The following is a 19,924-nucleotide window of genomic DNA, read 5'->3' as shown; positions in this document are numbered from 1 at the left end:
TGTTTCAAACCCAAATAATCAAACCCTTTATACCTACTAAGAAACATAAAAGATGTTAGGCAATAGCTAACAAAATACCTATTTATATCTAGCGGTCTAGCTATTTGTCTTGTAGATAGACGGATGGATGGATGGATGGACGGACAGACAGACCAACCGACTGACCCACAGATAGATAGCACGATAGACAGACAGACTGACATATAGACAGACAGATAGATAGACAGACAGATAGATAAATAGATAAACAATAGACAGACAGACAGATAAACAGACCGATAGATAAAACAATAGACGGACAGACAGACAGATAGAACGATGGAACTACAGACAGACAGACCGAATGACCGAATGACCTATGATAGATAGATAGATAGATAGACACCCTAGAAATTGTATAGCAACACCCTGGCAACCATCATCAATGTATCATCATAGCAGCAAGTTTTGCACAGGATAGTAGAAAAACTTTTCTTCTAAGAAAAAAAATTAAAAAGAAATACTTTAGCATACCATCCGTCTTCTTTTTTGCCTCACCTCAGAAATCATTTTCTTTCTATTTATATCTTTCAAGTAAATTCTGAAATAACTATAGGCAGGTTATGTTTTAAAGTGAGAGACATGTTGCCAGGCAACAGGCACATTATGGGTCTCTGGTTGTCTGTGATGTTTCATTTAATCAAACACAGAAATAATTTACAACACCTGGGTTGTAAATAAAACCCACCAGAGCAGCACACAGGGATAAATCAGTTTTATGCAGATCTGTTCATAAATGCCAGTAAACACTGTTTATTTCGATTCTAGAGGTCATATTCATCAACATGATGTGAAAATGTTTTGATCGTCTCTCTCTCTCTCTCTCCCTCTCTCTAGATGCTTGTAGTTTACAGAGGTTTGCTATTTGAATAAAACAGACCACAGGTGACCTTTGCCCTCATGTTCCAAAAAGGAAACACTGGGAACTAAAAGACTGACTGGATGTTACAGACATGGACTTATAGTGCTACCTGGTGGTGGTGAATAAATCACTTACCATTCTGATATCTTGCAACCAAAAAACTGTTTGTAATGTAATACTACTGTACGGCTTACTGCATAGTACTCTGAAGTATACACTGCATACTGGTTGCTACTTACAAAAAACAGTGTTGTATGCAATGATTTCAAACTGTAGCATGCCAGACATTAGAAGAGGGATTTATGATCTATGGTTCTACAATTATGGTTTAATTGTGAATTAAAAATACAGTACATTAAAGTTTTCAAACCAAGTATTTCAGATTCTTATTAAAATGTAAAATTCTGTGCCAAGACAACAAAGTGTTTAATCTTTTATTTGTAGTTCAGCCGATCACACACAGCAGGTTGCAGGCGTCCCACAGAGTCGTGGTTTAGCAGCGCAGGGGTTTCGAGAGTGAGTGAAGGTTCTGGTGAACACCACAGTCGTGCTCATGCTGCATTCAAGCAAAGTTCTTCTTGAGGAAGTTGATGAGGCCGTTCGTGGACGAATCGTGAGAACTGACCTCTGCAGAATCCTGAAGCTCAGGTTCAATGTTCTTTGCCAGCTGTTTCCCGAGTTCCACACTAAGTTTAGAGAGAGGATAGACAGACAGTCACTTCAAATATTAATACTTCTTTGGTAATAAAAGTGCTGGATTAAGGCTCCTTAGTGCTCCTGGGCATGAAAACATATAGTTTTCTGAGCTCATTCTGTTTCTGGTGGGGTTTTTTATAATGGCTGTCTGACTGCTCATTATCCAGCTCATTAAAAGACTACTTGCCAAATAAATAATTAAATGCACATGAAACATGATTTGAATGTAAATTCTTTTATTAGCTTACTTGTAGAGATCACACAGTGATCTGAGAAGTAGTAAAGATGGCTCAGATACCCGGATGAGTGGTCAGATATGTGGATGTGCGGTTGTGAAATATCAGGACGTTAGATGACGCCATTGACCAATCAAAATCGAGTATTCCAGAGAGCCGTATAATAATATCCTATAACAGGATAACCATCTTTTCCAGGGTAAGGTATAAACAAAGTAAACATTCAAATATATACAGGAATTGCTCACCACAAATCATTTATTCACCTTCATTCCAAACTCCATATGACTTGTGTGATATACTCCAAGTTTTATATATTCATTCGATAGTTTTGTGCAAGGAACAGACTGAAATTGCAATTGTTCTCAGCTATTCACTGTGTCCGATGAGACACAAGTTTTTCTTCCTGCAGGGAGCACTTGATGGCTCAGAAAACCAAATTCTCCATCCATCCGCATTTAAATCTATTTTATATGTCACTGGAGACATTTTTACACTGGATTGTAATCTTTTATAAAAACTGAAAATTGCAAGGATGTGAATAGAAATCCACCTCAACAGTATCTATAAAATAATTTTTAAAAGAATTATCCAGTCATTATAATAAATGACTGTGATTGGCCTAGCCTCGCTAGCACCGAGAAAAGTAACGGGTATCACATGACAGTGCCATCTACACGCGGCTACGGTAGCTCTCTGGACAATCATTTATACCCAATTTATGATACTGGAAAACTTAAATAACCACTAAAACGGACCAGAAACTATTTTTATAAATGCTGTCGCGTGGTCATGGGTAATAGTTATGTATGTTGCAAATTGCATGCACAAATCTAACCTTGAAGGGTATAGCTCACCCAAATGTAAAAATCTGATAACACTTTACCAAAAGGTTTCACTTGTTAACATTAGTTAATGCATTAGGTATCATGAACAAACAATCAACAATACATTTTTACAGCATTAATTTATCTTAGTTAATGTTAGTTAATAAGAATACAATTGTTCATTGTTAGTTCATGCTAGTTCAAAGTGCATTAATGTTAACAAACACAACTTTGATTCCAAAAATGTATTAGTTTATGCTTAAATTAACATTAAGCAAGATTGATAAAAGTATAAATCATTTTGATAATGCTGTATTTGTTAGTTCATGTTAACTAATGTTGTTTACTTATGTTAACAAATGAAACATTTTAAAGAAATCTCCCTGTGCTGCTCCAAACCTGTATGACTTTCTTTCCTCTATGGACCACAAAAGTAGATGTTAGGCAGAATCTTAAGGACTGACAGCCTCACAAACTTTTGTGTTTCACTAAAGAAAGAGAGTCACATAGGTTTGCAACAACATGAGAGTGAGTAAATAATGACAGGTAACTTATCCTTTAATTTTTGGAATTGAAACATTTTGTCAGGTTAATTAAGGTCATTAACCTTGCAATTTGCGTCCCAAGTATTTGTATTTATTTAATCTATTTCTTTGTTGATTTGTATGTAATATATCGAACAACTCACCCCCACTGATCAAAACTGTTAATCTCCCACATGACGCCTTGAATGAAGATCTTGTGTTCATACATGGCTGTAAAGAGAGTAAATGAACATATTTCACTGAGGTTAGCAATGAACATCAGCATATACAGTAGTAATGTACAGCATCAGCAAGCAGGATATTCAAAGTAGCTTTTAACTCACCAATCAGCACGCCCAGTGTATACGGAGTCAACTTTTTGAAAATGATTGAATTTGTCGGCTTGTTTCCTTGGAATACCTGGACAGAAGAGAATGTATAGTGTCAACAGGAAAACATTTTACTGTTTCACCCCGTCACTGTAACCTACAACACCACCGCATAATTATCCAGATAAACAAAACCCCTAATATTTAAACCACATGCACACTAATCAGATTGAATCTGAAATCTCTCAGTTTCCTAACGTCATTGTTTTCCAAAGTACCAGTATGCAGTAACAGAGAGCGCTTTCGAAAGTCCTTGGTGGAGGAAAACTCTGTTCTAGTGTGGATGAAGAGGCGTTACATAGCAAAATCAATATGTTCATTTTCAAACAAAAAGTTTTAGTGTGGACGTGGCCTCAGACTCAAGAGGTGCGTCTTAAACCGCACACTTCTTCACTTTCGACGTCACTTTGTAGTGTAAATAGTGTGAATAGTGTGTTAATACTTAAAATGCAACAAAAAGAAGTGTGCTATGAGTACCCGGATGATGCACTTCTTCAACCATCAAAACGGAATGTGGAAACGTCTTGCCGTACGGCTTGCCTAGTTGCTGACAAAACAATTGTAAGTAATGGAGAATGTAGCAACTAGTGAAACATCTGTGAAGAGAGCACCTTACAAATGTAAGTTGAATGCTTTACCATCACCCCATGCTGTGTGAATACGGACGTAGTTTGAGATACAAGTGATGAACTGAGGATGGCTAATGTGCTAAAGCTAACGGCAACACATCGCACGAGTTTGAAACGTCACTTCCTTCAGCTGTTAAATGGCAAATGCTTCCGTGTAGTAAAAAAAGGTTAAGTGTTCCATTTGGGATGATACTACACTTTGAAAATTCATCCACTACATGGCTGGGTGCATAGTGTATACTGCAAGTGCATAGTGTATAGTGTGTCATTTGGGACACAGCTTAGCTGTGTTTGGAATGGAATACTTGTGTACGGTTTACCGCATTATAGTGCATGCTGTAAGCAGTAAGCAGTATGTGAAACAGTAAAAACAGTATCATAAACATTTCAAACAGTAGTATGCTACATTGTTGACACATTACCTCATTATGTACATGTTTAATTTAGCAAATACAGTCATCTGGGTATTCTGTGCATACAGAAAATTGTTCACAGTATGCATACTGCAGAAATAATAAGGATCCTACAGTTGCTATTCCAAAACAGAGCCCCTGTTTTTTGGTGTATAGTGTCAGTTTGTCCAGCAGAGGGCAGTATAAGTCATTGTGAGGGTACAGTTTTTACTGTACTATATTCTCACTTTGTGTGGAAGAATCTTCTCTAGCTTTTCTCCACTCAGCCCTCCAGCCTCCAGCTCTTTCTTTGCCTCTTCTGTCGTCTTTCCCTTCATCAGAGCCTCCGTCTGGGCCAGGAAATTAGCCATCAGAATCTATATAATAAAACATAAAATACTCATCAAAACTGTTCATACTGTAATGTATACTGTGTAGCCTATATTGTGTATTTGTTTCAAACTGTATCTTTTTTCTTATTTCATCTATCTGTTTTCTGTCTGTCTGTATGTCTGTTTATCTATCTATCTTGTGCTGTGTTGGTGTGCAGACTCCAGCCTGGTACCTTATGGTGAAGGTTGTTTCTGATTGGATGCTGGCTCTGTGCGGGAATCAGGAAGTCAGCAGGGACCATGCGAGTTCCTGTGGAGGAGACAGAAGGGTTAGACACACAAAAACACTCACGTTTACTTGGGTACATACCTTAGACATCTATAGTTTTTATATAAAGCTAATAACTATTTCAGACTAACCCTAACCCACATCCTAACCCTAAAGGGAAACGTTTTGCATTTTTCGAATTTTCAAAAAACTTTTATAGTATATAAACGAGGACATCCCAAATGTCCCCAAAGCAAACTTTGGTCAGATTTTGATAACTACTGGGGCCAAATTTGTCCTCAAAGTAAGTATGTACCCATCACAGTATATGTAATTCTCTATGTTAAAGCATATGCAGATGTATGAAGTCAGAGTGTCAGATTCTGTAGCTAATATGCCTATGAATGAACCTTGATGAATGAGCTGGTAGAATGCGTGCTGTCCGTTAGTTCCTGGTTCTCCCCATACGATTGGCCCGGTGTGATAGTTCACTCGCCCACCGTTAACTGTGATGTATTTTCCATTAGACTCCATGTCACCCTGTAAACACCACTGGATTAGATTCATTCATTCATCAACTGTATGTGTTATGCAACTATGTGACATAACACATACCACATAGCCCATAAAAATGTCAATGTTTGGTTTCTTGAAACATAACTGCATTTGCTCATATGACTTTCCATTCTTAATGTAATTCCCAATGCATCTATTCTATTATAAACCCAGTCAGTACAGACAAATGTTTGGACACACTTGACTGAATTATTTTCTCATGATCTTAAAACCTTTTGATCTAAAGGCTTATGCTTAAATGGATGGGGATATGAAGGAAAAGCAGCCAACAGTGTCCAGCATATATGTAAACTCCTTCAGTACTGTTTTAGGAGTTCACTGGTTCATATTGTCCTGTAGCACATTAAGGTAAACAGATTTGGCGTGGTGGCCACAATGGAGGGGCTTAAGCACAAGACTGGCCTTGAGCTCTGAGATCCCCCACCCCTCCTCCTCCAGGACTATCTGACTAAAGCAATAAATATAAAAATATTAAAAAATAAAATACTTGGTATAGGCATTAGTAAATATAAAGGTGGAGATGGGGAGGTGGAGGAATGCTGGAAGAATAGTCACCGGTGCAAGGGAAGCAGATGCTTGTTTGGAATATGATTGGCAAGCTTTGATGAACAAGCTCCCCCTGAACTTAAGTGTGGAACTTAATTTATATAGCATTGCAGGATGCATCTCATGATGTTGCTTGAGAAAATGGTCAGAGTGTGTAGAGCAGTATTCTACTTTAAGATACTTTTGATTTGTTTAACATTTTTAACATTATAAAACTCCTATATTTCATAGTTTTGATATCTTCATTATTCTATAATTTGGAAAATATTAATAACAAAGAATAAGTAGGTGTGTCCAGATTTTGACTGGTACTGTAAATGAGTATGTGATATTCTGTAAACTCAACAGGTGTGTATTAGAGACAGACCTGTTGGAAGTACGCAGCAAAGCGGTGCATGTACTGATCGTAGGGTAACAGGCAATGCGTCTCAGCCTGAAAGAAATTAATGTACCAGACGCCCAGCAAGGAGAGCAGCATTGGTGCGTTCTGATCCAATGGGGCCGTACGAAAATGAGTGTCCTGTAAGAAACGAGATAGAATGTCTGTATATTAAGGAGTTTATATAAGTTCAATGTAAATTTGTGTTTTAAACTGGCAACAGCTTTTATTACAGTGCCAAAGCGCTGCCAGCAAATGAGGCAAGACACCAGGTAAAGTAAATTGTTTTAAAGAAAAAGGTTTGGAAAATCAATTAGTTATTTTGACGCTGCTAATGAGGGTCAAATTCTGATGTACATATAAAACTCACCATCCAATGAGCTCCAGCCAACAGGTTCTCAAAGTTCTCGTATCCTGAGACAGAGAGACGCTTGAGAATATCTGACAATCACTGGCTACAAACCTCATTCACATAATAGCAGAACTCACCAATATGAAGTGCGATGGACAAACCAATTGCAGACCACAAAGAATATCGTCCACCAACCCACTAGAAAAACAAAGAGCCCATTTAAACTACACTTGCTTTGATATTTTCTTATCTAATGCAATGGCATTCAGACAAGGCCTAAGGGTACAAATACTTGGGGCCATTGTATATATACAGTAATGTGAGAAAATAAGTACACCCCATGGAAATTATTGCCTTTTTTGACATATTTGGACAAGCAAACATTGGATCCTCTTTGAAACAGTGCCTATTAATAAAGTTGATATACTCAAACAAATGACACATAAAATTTACATTTTGTAGTCATTTTCATTAAAAATAAATAAATAAACAGATATCAACTTTATTAATAGGCACTGTTTCAAAGTGGATCAAATGTTTGCTTGTCCAAATATGTCAAAAAAGCCAACAATTTCCATGGGGTGTACTTATTTTTTTACATTATTTTTTTACATGACTATAGTCATGAAAAAAAATAAGTACACCCCATGGAAATTGTTGGCTTAATATATACTATGTATATATATATATATATACACACATACATACATACATACACACACACACACACACACACACACACACACACTGGCGGCCAAAAGTTAGGAATAATGTACAGATTTTGCTGTTTCTGAAGGAAATTGGTACTTTAATTCACCAAAGTGGCATTCAACTGATCATAAAGTATAAGTCAGGACATTACTGATGTAAAAAACAGCACCATCACTATTTGAAAAAAGTCATTTTTGATCAAATCTAGACAGGCCCCATTTCCAGCAGCCATCACTCCAACACCTTATCCTTGAGTAATCATGCTAAATTGCTAATTTGGTACTAGAAAATCACTTGCCATTATATCAAACACAGTTGAAATCTATTTGTTTCATTAAATGAAGCTTAACATTGTCTTTGTGTTTGTTTTTGAGTTGCCACAGTATGCAATAGACTGGCATGTCTTAAAGTCAATATTAGGTCAAAAATGGCAAAAAAAGAAACAGCTTTCTCTAGAAACTCATCAGTCAATCATTGTTTTGAGGAATGAAGGCTATACAATGCCACACCATACAGTCTTCAAAGACAAAGGACAACTGGCTCTAACAAGGACAGAAAGAGATGTGGAAGGCCAGATGTACAACTAAACAAGAGGATAAGTACATCAGAGTCTCTAGTTTGAGAAATAGACGCCTCACATGTCCTCAGCTGACAGCTTCATTGAATTCTACCCGCTTAACACCAGTTTCATGTTCAACAGTAAAGAGGAGACTCAAGGGTGCAGGCCTTATGGGAAGAATTGCAAAGAAAAAGCCACTTTTGAAACAGGAAAACAAAAAGAAAAGGTTAGAGTGGGCAAAGAAACACAGACATTGGACAACAGATAATTGGAAAAGAGAGTTATGGATCTTAACCCCATTGAGCTTCTGTGGGATCAGCTAGACTGTAAGGTGCGTGAGAAGTGCCCGACAAGACAGCCACATCTATGGCAAGTGCTACAGGAAGTGTGGGGTGAAATGTCACCTGAGTATCTGGACAAACTGACAGCTAGAATGCCAAGAATCTGCAAAGCTGTCATTGCTGCACGTGGAGGATTTTTTGATGAGAACTCTTTGAAGTAGTTTAAGAAGTTCTGAACATTTTTTTCAAATTGTAATAGTAATTTTTCACATTATTAATGTCCTGACTATACAGTGTGATCAGCTGAATGCCACTTTGGTGAATAAAAGTACCAATTTCTGTCCATAAGAGCAAAATCTGTACATTATTCCAAACTTTTGGCCATCAGTTTACATATATTTATATATTAATATATATACTATATATGTAACTGGTCCTGCTCGACCCGCTCTGAGCAAGATTCAAACTGACATCAACCAGAATGGGAGGCGGGCGTGCTAATGAGGAGACTAAAGGCTACAGCCTCTAGCATCAGTCACTAGTGAGGCCAGGGGAGTGAGGTTTTACACATACCGCACAGCTATCATGTACTAGCTGGCTCCCGTTACACTCACCCCCCTAAACCTCACTCTCGTCCGGGTCACGGCACCACTGTAACCGGTCAAAGAAACCAATGTACCAGTGTGGTTAGAAAAATAAACTTAATTCAAAGGGGAAAAAAGTTTATTTTTCTTACCCCATTGTCAAATTTTTATTTCTTATTTTAAGCTATGTGTTTACTAAATTTTGTCAGATTTCTCTGAAAACAAGACTTAATGTAGTATGCCATTATACTTGTCAAGTAAATATTTAAGAGTATTTAAAGATTTTTACTGGAAAACAAGAAGAGAAAAAACTCATTAAGAAAATATTTTTTGCAGAGTACTGTATATACAGCATATGCTGAACAGCTTATAGTCTATAATAAAGTACATCTGAAGGAACCTTGCCCTTTAAATATCAACAATGTGACTAAAAGTAGCCTGTCGGCCTTTAAAGTAAACCAGGTTATGCATAACCTATGTATAAGATAAGGTCACGATCATTAATAAGCCTCCAGTGGCCGGCCGTGAGTCAGTCAAGAGAGTCCGGTTACTCGACAGCTGGCCGTGTGTGTGTCCAGACACCCACTTCACAGGTCAAACCACAACACCAAAAATAGTTCATGGATGAGCCTTTTTTTTGTCCAGACACATTCAGAGCCCTCAACAGACCAGAACTCACATCCCAAAACTCAAACATGTTCGCCGGGTCGATGCCGAAGTCTGTCACTTTGGGCTGAAATACAGAACCAGAGAAAACAGAGATATAAAGTTGGATCATTGGATAATTCCAGTGCTTCCATTTGTGTTGTTTTCATAGTTTTCATGACATTACTATTATCCAGTACTGTAAATGATAATAAACTTACTCCATTGGTAGAGAGGGCCACAAAATGTTTGGCAACTGCAGATTTCTGTGAAAAGAATAAAAAGTAAAAAATGAATCACATACTGAAGTATCTGTCGTCTCATATAAAGTCACTGAAAGAGACTTGACTCACATCTTTTGCTGCTTGAAGGAACCACTCCTTTGCAGATTCAGCATTTGTGATCGTTTCCTGGGTTGTGAACGTCTGAAGGACAATGAACAGAAAATAATTAATAAATTAATCAAATTAAGTCATTTTGTTAGTAATTGACCCAGTGAGAATACAAATGATAGAACAGCAGCTGAACATGTGGTTTCAAAAATTATTTGGTATGTGATGTCTGTTTATGTGATTATAAAAAACACAGGGCCGTTTCTGAGCATTTGGGGGCCCTAAGCGAAATCTTATTATTAATTACATAAAACGCAAAACAATTATAAATAAATTAACACTAAATAACTATACAAATTAACAATAAATGACAAATATATATATATATATATATATATATATATATATATATATATATATATATATATATATATATATAGGGATCGGGGGACATAAGCGACCACTTATACCGCTAATAGCTAGAAACGGCCCTGGCTACAAACAAAGGGATATTTGGGGGTTTTATACTTCGGGGTTGCTAGTAACACAAGTCACAAGTGTGTGGCTGTTTTGATATATCCCTCCTAATGCTCTATAATATATTTATGTTTAATACTGTAAATACCTTTGATGCGATAATGAAGAGAGTGGTCTCGGCATTGAGTTCAGCCAGAGTCTTAGCAATGTGTGTTCCATCGATGTTGGACACAAACCACACCCGGGGTCCACCTTTAGAGTACGGCTTCAGGGCTTCTGTCACCATTAACGGACCCTAATACACACCCAGAACCAGCAAATACAGTTAGTACCAGTGTCCTTTTATAATCCCAAGCTAATTATGAAATAACACTGTAACAACATCACAATTGTCTTGAACCCCAAGAAGGAAAATAAAAGGGTAATAATGTAAAACAGTGATATTTTCCTTGTCACTTTCGCCTTAGCTAAGGCATTATTCTCTATTAAACTGCTTTGGATCAACATTGTGGAGGTGGGGGTGTGGTCGAGAGCCGCTTTGTGAATGGAGAGTGAGGCCGGGAAATGGTAAGGACTCACACCTGCGTATAATTTCTCTAACAGCTGTTCTGTGTTGCAGTGAGTGGCTCAAGAGAGATACAGGGGAGACGAGAGCCTCAGAAGATAGAGTTACCCAGACCTGTGTATGTGTGTTTGGTGTGTTGGAAAAGATAGCTGAAACGCGAGACACACAAATAAAGATCATGTATTATGAAAGTGCAATACAAATAAAACTGAATTACTACTGTGAACAGATTTTCAGGATTTCACAAACCAGATCAGATCCCCCGATGCCAACGTTGACAACATCTGTGATGGATTTTCCTGTGTACCCCTTCCACTCGCCACTGCGAACTTTCTGCGGATAGAAAAAAAAAAACAGCTGATGAAAATTACATCCTGGTTGCTGTTTCTCTTTAAAGGAATAGTTCACCCAAAAATGAAAATTCTCTCATCATTTACTCACTCTTATGTCATCCCAGATTTGTATGACTTTCTTTCATCTGCTGAAATCAAATTAAAATTTTTACAACAATTTCTCAGCTCTTTTGGTCCATACAATGCAAGTGGATGGGTGCCAAAATTTTGATCCTCCAAAAATTACATAAATCAGCATTAAAGTAATCCATAAAACTCCAGTGGTTAAATCCATGTCTTCAGAAGCGATATGATAGGTGTGGGTGAGAAACAGATCAATATTTAAGCCCTTTTATAGAATTTTCCTCCCTGCTCAGTCAATCTCCACTTTAACTTTCACATTTTTCTTGTTGTGTTTTTGGTGATTCACATTCTTCATGCATATCGCACGTTATTTGGCAAGGAGAAGAATTTCTAGCAAAAAAGGACTTAAATATCACCCACATCTATCATATCACTTCTGAAGATATGGATTTAACCACTGGAGTCTTATGGATTACTTTTATGATGCCTTAATGAGCTTTTTGAAGCGTCAAAATTTTGGCACCCATTCACTTGAATTGTATGGACCTACAGAGCTGAAATATTCTTCTTAAAATCTTTGTTTGTGTTCTGTAGAAGAAAGTCATACATGTCTGGGATGGCATGAGGGTGAGTAAATGATGAGAGAATTTTCATTTTTTTGTGAACTATCCCTTAATGCTCATTGGCTTAAGTAACCGTGATGTTTTGTTCTTTTCTAAAATGTTTGATTTTTATTTATTTTTTTTACTCTGATATCATGTTTGTAAGTGTATGAATTATGTCTGAAAGTGTGATCTCTGTATGGGTTATGTGACTATTTTCATATATCTAACTAACATATTTAAAATACCTGTCTTAATTAAACTAAAAATGAATGAAAAAGACAGCTTTTGGGGGGAATTAAAAAAACAGGTACATTGGGTTGACTTGTTCATCATATTCATTTTCATTTATAAGCAACAAAATTTTAATTGCACCCACTTTATCAGCAACAAAGCACATGAACGTGAATCATGCGAATATCTTCATTGAATCTCGTAGGTGGCTGATTCTCTATGAGAAGTGAAAACTGTCCAACTTGACAGCATTATTTCACTCCTCCCTTGCTGCAGCCAACTACTCGTCTACTTTCAAAGTAAGCCATTTGGCATCTCAAACGTGCCTATTGATTTGTCACTGGTCACATGTGTCACTCACATGACAGAAGCCCTTCATCTTCTCCAGAACCTTGTTGACCTCTGGTATCACGTCTTTACCGTCCACATTTATGGGCGTGTTTGAACGGTTCCTCAGGGCAACGTGGAGAACCGCACGACCCTGGAGACAGCAGTGTGTGTATAGATTATATTTAATCTCAAGCACGATTACAAATGCATTTTGCACTATAAAAATTACAAAATAAATACACAGAATTTACAATACTAAGTGACATTTGGCCAATGTTTCCATCATTCGTGTTCCAGTATGTCCAAACAGTGCTCAGTCTGTGTCTACCATAAGACATGGAAATGGGACATGTATTTGGGCACACACACTGATTTATCACAGACAAACAGACATAATAAATACCTCAGTGAAATTAATCTTTTCTCCTGAAAACATCTTGTCTCTGGCAGCCTCCACGCCACGAGACTTTGCCTGAGAGACAGAGAATCCAAAAAGACTGTTATATTTACAAGGCACCATAAATATACACTAACAAAAGGTATTAAATACTACCATGCTAATACTATGTTTTTTGGATATAACACTTTTACACTTCTCAGTAACAGTGGAACATCTCCACTGAGTGCAATACAGATTGCATGTGTAATACAGAAATTAGAATTTTTCCATGCTACCTGTACAAACGCATATATGCAATATGTAAGCCTAATTCATATTTATTCATACTACCTGACTGTACAAATACGTTCCTTATCTATGTCACATACTCAGCTATAAATATTGTACAGTATCAACTTTATGTTTGAGCATATGACATATTCTCTGTTGGTATTATTCTGTAAATATTTTATTCTGTAATTATGTGTCTAGCTATTGCTGTGAGTACTGGAAGCTTCTGTTACCAAATCACAAAGTAAGTACACTGTACCATGGTATCACCGCAGTACTTGTTTGTGTGGGTAACCAAAAGCCCATCAGTTAATGTGGTAAACATTCATCAACTCTGAACTTTACCAGCTCTACAAGCATCTTCATAACCTCTTCATTGATAAGATTCTTGGAGTAATCCAGTAGAATATCCCCTTCATCTGTCTTTAAAGTTAAGCTGGTAGAAAAAGACAAAAATACAACATTATGGTAGTCAGCATCAATACTCGCTGAGCTACCCAAGCCCCCATCCTGTGAGTTATTGAATACATCTTTAGTGCACCAGTGTGTCTCATGCCATTTTTTACCCTTTCTGTTGATGATATGAGCACGCTGTGTGATAAACAAACAGAATTGAAATTTGCTGCAAGTTCTTCTACTGATTTAACAAAAAAGGTATTAAATTAATTTGCAATTTCCAAAGCATCAGTACTGACCTTTCCATTTATATTCAATTTTATTATGTTTTTACTTTGACTGGATTTCTGGTTGGTTAATTTATTCATATGTTTCCAAATGAGCTATTGCCCTGTGAGTTAGTTCACTGGTTAGGACCCAACTCTTTATGTATCTATTCTCTACATCGATGACCACTGTATCGCCCAAAGTACAGAGTCTGGGGCAAAATGAAACCCGAGTGCCCAATACGTCACACACAAAACTCTGAACCTTCAACCAAAATTCTTGGATCTTAACACACCACCAAAAGACATGGGTTGTGTCTCCATCCTCTGATTGGCATTGCCAGCAGGTGGGAGTGTCTTTAAGTCCAAGCCTATACAATCTGGGTGTCCAATCTTGAATTGCATAAGGCTCACCCTTGCATCTCTAGATGCAGACTTGACATTTTTTTAGAATCCTAGCCCACACTCCCTCCTACAATACCAAGTTTAAATCTTTCTCCCATAATTTCTTGATAGAAGTTAAAGCTCCATCCCCCAGACTCTGAATTAGCATGGAGTAATACACCAATGCCTCATGACCTTTTCCAAAAGCAGTAATCACCACTCCCAGAGTGTCTGCCACTTTAGGGGGGTGTATACTACTCCCAAAAATATTACAGAGCAGATGGCGCAGCTGTAAATACCTAAAAAAATGAGATCTGGGAATCCCAAAATGTTGAACCAAATTTTCAAAGGATCTCAACACTCTGCACTCATATAGGTCACCGAGTGTAGTAACCCCCCTCACAATCCACTCTGACCAGCAGAAAACGGACTTATCAATACATAATTTTGTGTTCAGCCATATGCTCGAGGCAACATTTAAATAAATGTCCGAAATAAACACTCTGGACACTTTTGTCCATACCAAGTGCAAATGCGAGATAACAGGGTTGTAACAAAGGTTCAAAGTTTATCAGGTTGGGCAGATAAAGGAGGAAGCGGGAACCGGTTTCACGTGAGTCTGTTTTATTCACAAATAACCAGCAGTCGCTGTACAGCTTCACTCAAAACATAAGACGGCTTTTCAGCGTTACTCAAATAAACAGTCCGCTTTTCAGCTTCACACAACACAAGACTTTCCCTCAGGAAACAGACACGAAGACTCTGGTCTGCCTGTCTCTCTCTCTGTGAACTGGCCGTCTTTTTATCTCCCCCAACTCTCACTGTGAACACAGAGATGTAATTAGTCACAATTCATCTCAGGTGGATAGCCTTACTGCTTTCTCTCTCCCCTGACGGGTGCTCGACCATGCCCTCACCTCCACAGGGGTGTAACTTAACTTCTCCGGTTAGTTTGATAGAAAGGCTTTGCAATGCCGAAATAGGGGCAAGAACTTCCCGTTCAATACAAAACCAGGGAGGGGCTCTCAGGTGGAAGCGACCAATGAGCCAAATGTCTGAGACTGAATACATAATAATAAAACAAAATCTTGGGTAGGCCTAGCCCACCTTTGTCAATCAGCCTGTGCAGCTTACTGAAATGTAATCTGGGACGTTTACCATTCCAAATGAAGGACTTCCCTATGCTATCAAATTGCTTGAAATAAGAGAGGGGGACATCTATAGGGAGAGACTGTAGCAGGTAGTTGAATTTTGGAATACAGTGAATTTTAATTACATTAACCTTCCCAATCATAGATAAATGTAATGAAGCCCACCTGCCCACATCGCTCGAAAACCTTTTTATTAAAGGGTCAAAATGAACTCTAACTAAATCACACAAATTTGCTAGGAATAAAATTCCCAAATACTTAATGCCCTGTTTGCACCACTGAAAACCGTTACCGGGCAGTATGCTGTCAGAGCCAAAGCTTCAGATTTAGACCAATTAACTCTGAATCTGGAGAAATTAGAAAAGGAATTAATAATTCTGTGGAGGCAAGGCATAGATCTAGTAGGGTCGGAGACGAATAATAAAACATCATCTGCATAAAGCAAAAGCTTATGCGCCACACCTCCCATCATCACCCCTGGAAAATCATCCTCCTTTCTTATCGCAGCTGCTAATGGTTCCAGGGCAAGACAGAACAATAATGGGGAAAGAGGTCCAGAGTAAAATAATCTGAAATTAATCCATTTGTTTGTACCGCCACTACCGGATGTCTATAAAGTAACTTAATCCATCCAATAAACGTATTCCCAAACACGTACATTTCCAAAATCTTAAAAAGATAATCCCATTCTACAATATCAAATGCCTTTTCGGCGTCAAGTGAGATGGCAGCGACCGGATATTGATCATTTGCCACTGACCAGATGATATTGATGAAACGCCTTATCAGAAACGGTTATCAGAAGAGCTGCAGCCCCGAATAAACCCCACCTGATCTATATGTATAAGAGATGTCATAACTTTACTTAATTGGTTAGCCAAAATGTTTGACAATATTTTAACATCTAGCTGGATCAGGGAAATTGGACGGTAACTCTTACACTCGCTTGGATCTTTGTCCTTTTTAAGAATCAGACTGATCCGGGCTTGTGTCATGGTTGGCGGAAGCTTTCCATTCTTTAATGATTCCGTATAAACTTCTAGCAAAAGTGGAGCCAGTTCTGTAGCATTAGATCTAAAAAATTCAGCGGCAAAGCCATCTGGCCCCAGAGCCTTGCCTGTAGGTAAGACCTTAATTACCTCGCCAAGCTCCTCCAAGGTTATCTCAGAATCAAGATAATTATTTTGCTCATTCGTCAGTTTAGGGAGTTCTAATCGTTCCACAAAGTTTCTAATATCTTCATCAGTAGATGAAGATCTGGAACTATAAAGATCAAGATAGAATTCTTTATTAAGTTTTATTAATATCAATGGCTGAGGTAAAAATTTCACCACCAGCAGATTTCACTGAGGGAATGGTAGAAAAAGACTCTCTCTCTCTCTCTCTTTTATATATCTAGCCAGAAGTTCTCGTGCTTTGTCCCCCAACTCAAAGTATGACTGCCTTGCCCTGAATAGCAAAAACTCCACCTTCCACGACAAAATAGTATTATATCTGTATTTCAATTGGGTCAGTTCTCTGAGGTCATTAGACGACATTTGGTGCTTCAGCTCTGCCTCTGCACTTTTAATATTCCCTTCCAACTCCACGAGTTCCTGTGCTTTGGATTTTTTGATGAATGAGGCATACTGTATGATCCGGCCCCTAAGAACCGCTTTAAATGCCTCCCAAGCCATGCCCACAGTGGATACTGAGGACCAGTTGGTCTCCATCTAAACATTGATTTCAGCCTTTAACATTTGTTGGAATTCAGGATTTTGCAAAAGGGACACATTAAACTGCCAACTATATGATTTCCTTTTCTCCATATGTGGCAACACCTCTAAACTCACCAGGGCCTGATCTAAGACTAAAATGTTTCCAATTGAGCAATCAACAACAGATAAAACGAGGGACTTTCTTGAAGAAACACTATCATATTTCTTACTTTTAAGAAGAGAAATAACCTTTCTTCTTTTTATGGGGTGCCCCAACCCATTCACATTCCATGTGGGGAGAGACAATCCACTCATATTAACATTTGACATTTTGACATATTAGAAAATATAGATTGTGTGTCAAAAATAAAATTATAAAGACCACATTCCAACATTAGTGCAACAATCAAACCCCAAACTTCCCCCGGAACCAAACAAACAGAAAAAAAAAAAAGAATGTACACATTAACCCCACGCACGACAGCGCCAACTGGCATCCATCCCTCTAAACTCAAACAGTCCATGTACGTCTATGAGAGCCCCCACGAAAAATTTGCCATCAGATTGCTCAAGTCCGGTGCTTCTATACAAATTTTGTGAGACAGAATTACACAGCAGAAGATAATCTATAAAGTGAACTCCAGCCAATAGGCAGAATAAACACAAAGACTGTGTAAATTCATCCACATAACTGTCCCGAAGGTGTGTTCCTCCACAAAACAAACTTCAGCCAGTAGCGGAAACAGCACACACACACACACACACACAAAAAGGCAGTTCAGTCTAAAGTTGTTTTTTGTTTACAATAGTTATGCAACATGAACTAACAATTAACAATTGTATTTTTATATTATTAACTAACATTAACAAAGATTAATTAATGCTGTAAAATTCTATATATATTGTTCATTGTCTGTTCACGATACATAATGCATCAACTAATGTTAAAAGAATATTACGGGTTCAATAAAGTTAAGCTCAATCGACAGCATTTGTGGCATAATGATGATTACCACAAAATTTAATTTCGACTCGTTCCTCCTTTTCTTTAAAAAAAGCAAAAATCGAGGTTTCAGTGAGGCACTTACAATGGAAGTGAATGGGGGCCAATTTTTGGAGGGTTTAAAGGCCGAAATGTGAAGAAAATAATTTTATAAAAATACTTACATTAATTCTTCTGTTAAAACTCGTGTATTATTTGAGCTGTAAAGTTGTTTAAATTGTCATTTTTACAGTCATTTTAGGGTTTGTTAACATTACATCATCATGGTTGTAAATTTGGCTATAACTTTACACAGAAAAGGTTTGTATGTGATTTTATCACACTGAAATCATGTTTACAAGCATATCCTTTATGTCTTGTGGCTATACTTTTGAAACAGTGAGTATTTTAACATTCAAAAATTGGCCCCCATTCACTTCCATTGTAAGTGCCTCACTGAAACCTTGAATTTTGCTTTTTTGTTTTTTAAAAAAGAAAAGGAGGAACGAGTCGAAATCATTTTTGTGGTAATCAATATTATGCCACAGATGCTGTCTATTGAGCTTAACTTGTATTGAATCTGGAACATTGGAACAAACGGAACCTTATTTTTACTTATTTTAATATATTTAAACAAAATATAAGAAACCCAATTTGACTCCGCAACATTCCTTTAACATTAGTTAATGCATTAAATATCATGAACAGACAATGAACAACATATATTTTACAGCATTTATTAATCTTTGTTAAAGTTAGTTAATAATAATTAAAAAAAACAAATTTGTAGCACATAGGCCTAGTAGATATTGTATTAATATGTTTTAACGTAAAGACACTTAAAAGTGTTCAAAATGTCAAAAGTTTCCTGCATGTGGTTTTGAATGACAGATGGGCGGGATTTGATGATGATTGACAGGACAGTCTGAAAGAGCTACATATGTGCGACCCCGCCCACAAAAGCTATTGCACGAACTGTGGACACATTTTTATTTGCGATTATAAAATAAAAATAAATTTATCATTTAAATAATAACAGTCTTCATACAGAACAGACAGAATAAATAAATAAATAAATAAATACCTGAACTTTTGAAATCTGTTTTTGTCAGAGTCAAACATTTGCCTCATGTTGAGATTAGCGCCGTTGGATTTGTACCATTTCTCCAAATTTTGGAAGTTTGGGTCGCTTGTCAGTCCCATCGCGGCGTGTATCGGGCCGAACCTGTCTGTGTGTCAGAACCCCGGCTGAACTGGACCCAAATGTCACAGAGATCCGCTCTATGAAGGGCGAATGAAGCAGCTGATCCAATCACAGCGATTCACTCCTCCTAGACACACCCACACTACCGAATGCATTAATGCATTCGGATATGAATAAAACAGTTTCAATACAGAAAAAAATAGTAACAAAGAATCTACATCTACACTGTCAAAAAGTACAGAAGACGTGCAGTTGTTACTTTAAGGGCCGTTAACGCCGAACACGTCATGTGACAGAGCGTCTAAAAAACGCGACGCTCTTGCTGAGACGCTGAAAAAACATTGAGACGCGGCGCAAAGACGTCCGACTAGTGCATCTTTACATAGAAAAA

The 19,924-nt window shown here is 37.5% G+C and overlaps 1 protein-coding gene across 1 annotated transcript; it reads right to left on the bottom strand.

The window, feature by feature from the left end:
- Positions 1-776: 776 nt before the first annotated feature.
- On the bottom strand, positions 777-19,600 carry LOC127416599 (glucose-6-phosphate isomerase-like). Its single transcript, XM_051656025.1, has 18 exons — positions 19,414-19,600; positions 13,799-13,889; positions 13,187-13,255; positions 12,815-12,934; positions 11,451-11,534; positions 10,785-10,931; positions 10,181-10,252; positions 10,049-10,093; positions 9,862-9,915; positions 7,185-7,245; positions 7,066-7,109; positions 6,684-6,836; positions 5,605-5,734; positions 5,160-5,236; positions 4,843-4,971; positions 3,529-3,604; positions 3,349-3,415; positions 777-1,587 (listed from the first exon to the last, which is right to left on the bottom strand). Exons 1-18 carry the CDS (start codon positions 19,530-19,532, stop codon positions 1,464-1,466), a joined length of 1,662 nt encoding a protein of 553 aa, XP_051511985.1. The 5' UTR covers positions 19,533-19,600; the 3' UTR covers positions 777-1,463.
- Positions 19,601-19,924: the final 324 nt, after the last annotated feature.

This window comes from Myxocyprinus asiaticus, chromosome 26, assembly GCF_019703515.2.
Source record: "Myxocyprinus asiaticus isolate MX2 ecotype Aquarium Trade chromosome 26, UBuf_Myxa_2, whole genome shotgun sequence".
NCBI lineage: Eukaryota > Metazoa > Chordata > Actinopteri > Cypriniformes > Catostomidae > Myxocyprinus > Myxocyprinus asiaticus.
The sequence above is the reverse complement of the archived record's forward strand: the minus strand, read 5'-3'. Positions and strand labels throughout refer to the sequence as shown.

Coding starts and splice junctions, on each gene's coding strand:
- LOC127416599 (XM_051656025.1), bottom strand. CDS start 19,532: ATGGGACTGACAAGCGACCCAAACTTCCAAAATTTGGAGAAATGGTAC. Junction 9,916..10,048: donor TGGCCCTCTCTACCAATGGA/GTAAGTTTATTA, acceptor TCTGTATTTCAG/CCCAAAGTGACAGACTTCGG. Junction 5,237..5,604: donor CTACCAGCTCATTCATCAAG/GTTCATTCATAG, acceptor TCTCCTCCACAG/GAACTCGCATGGTCCCTGCT.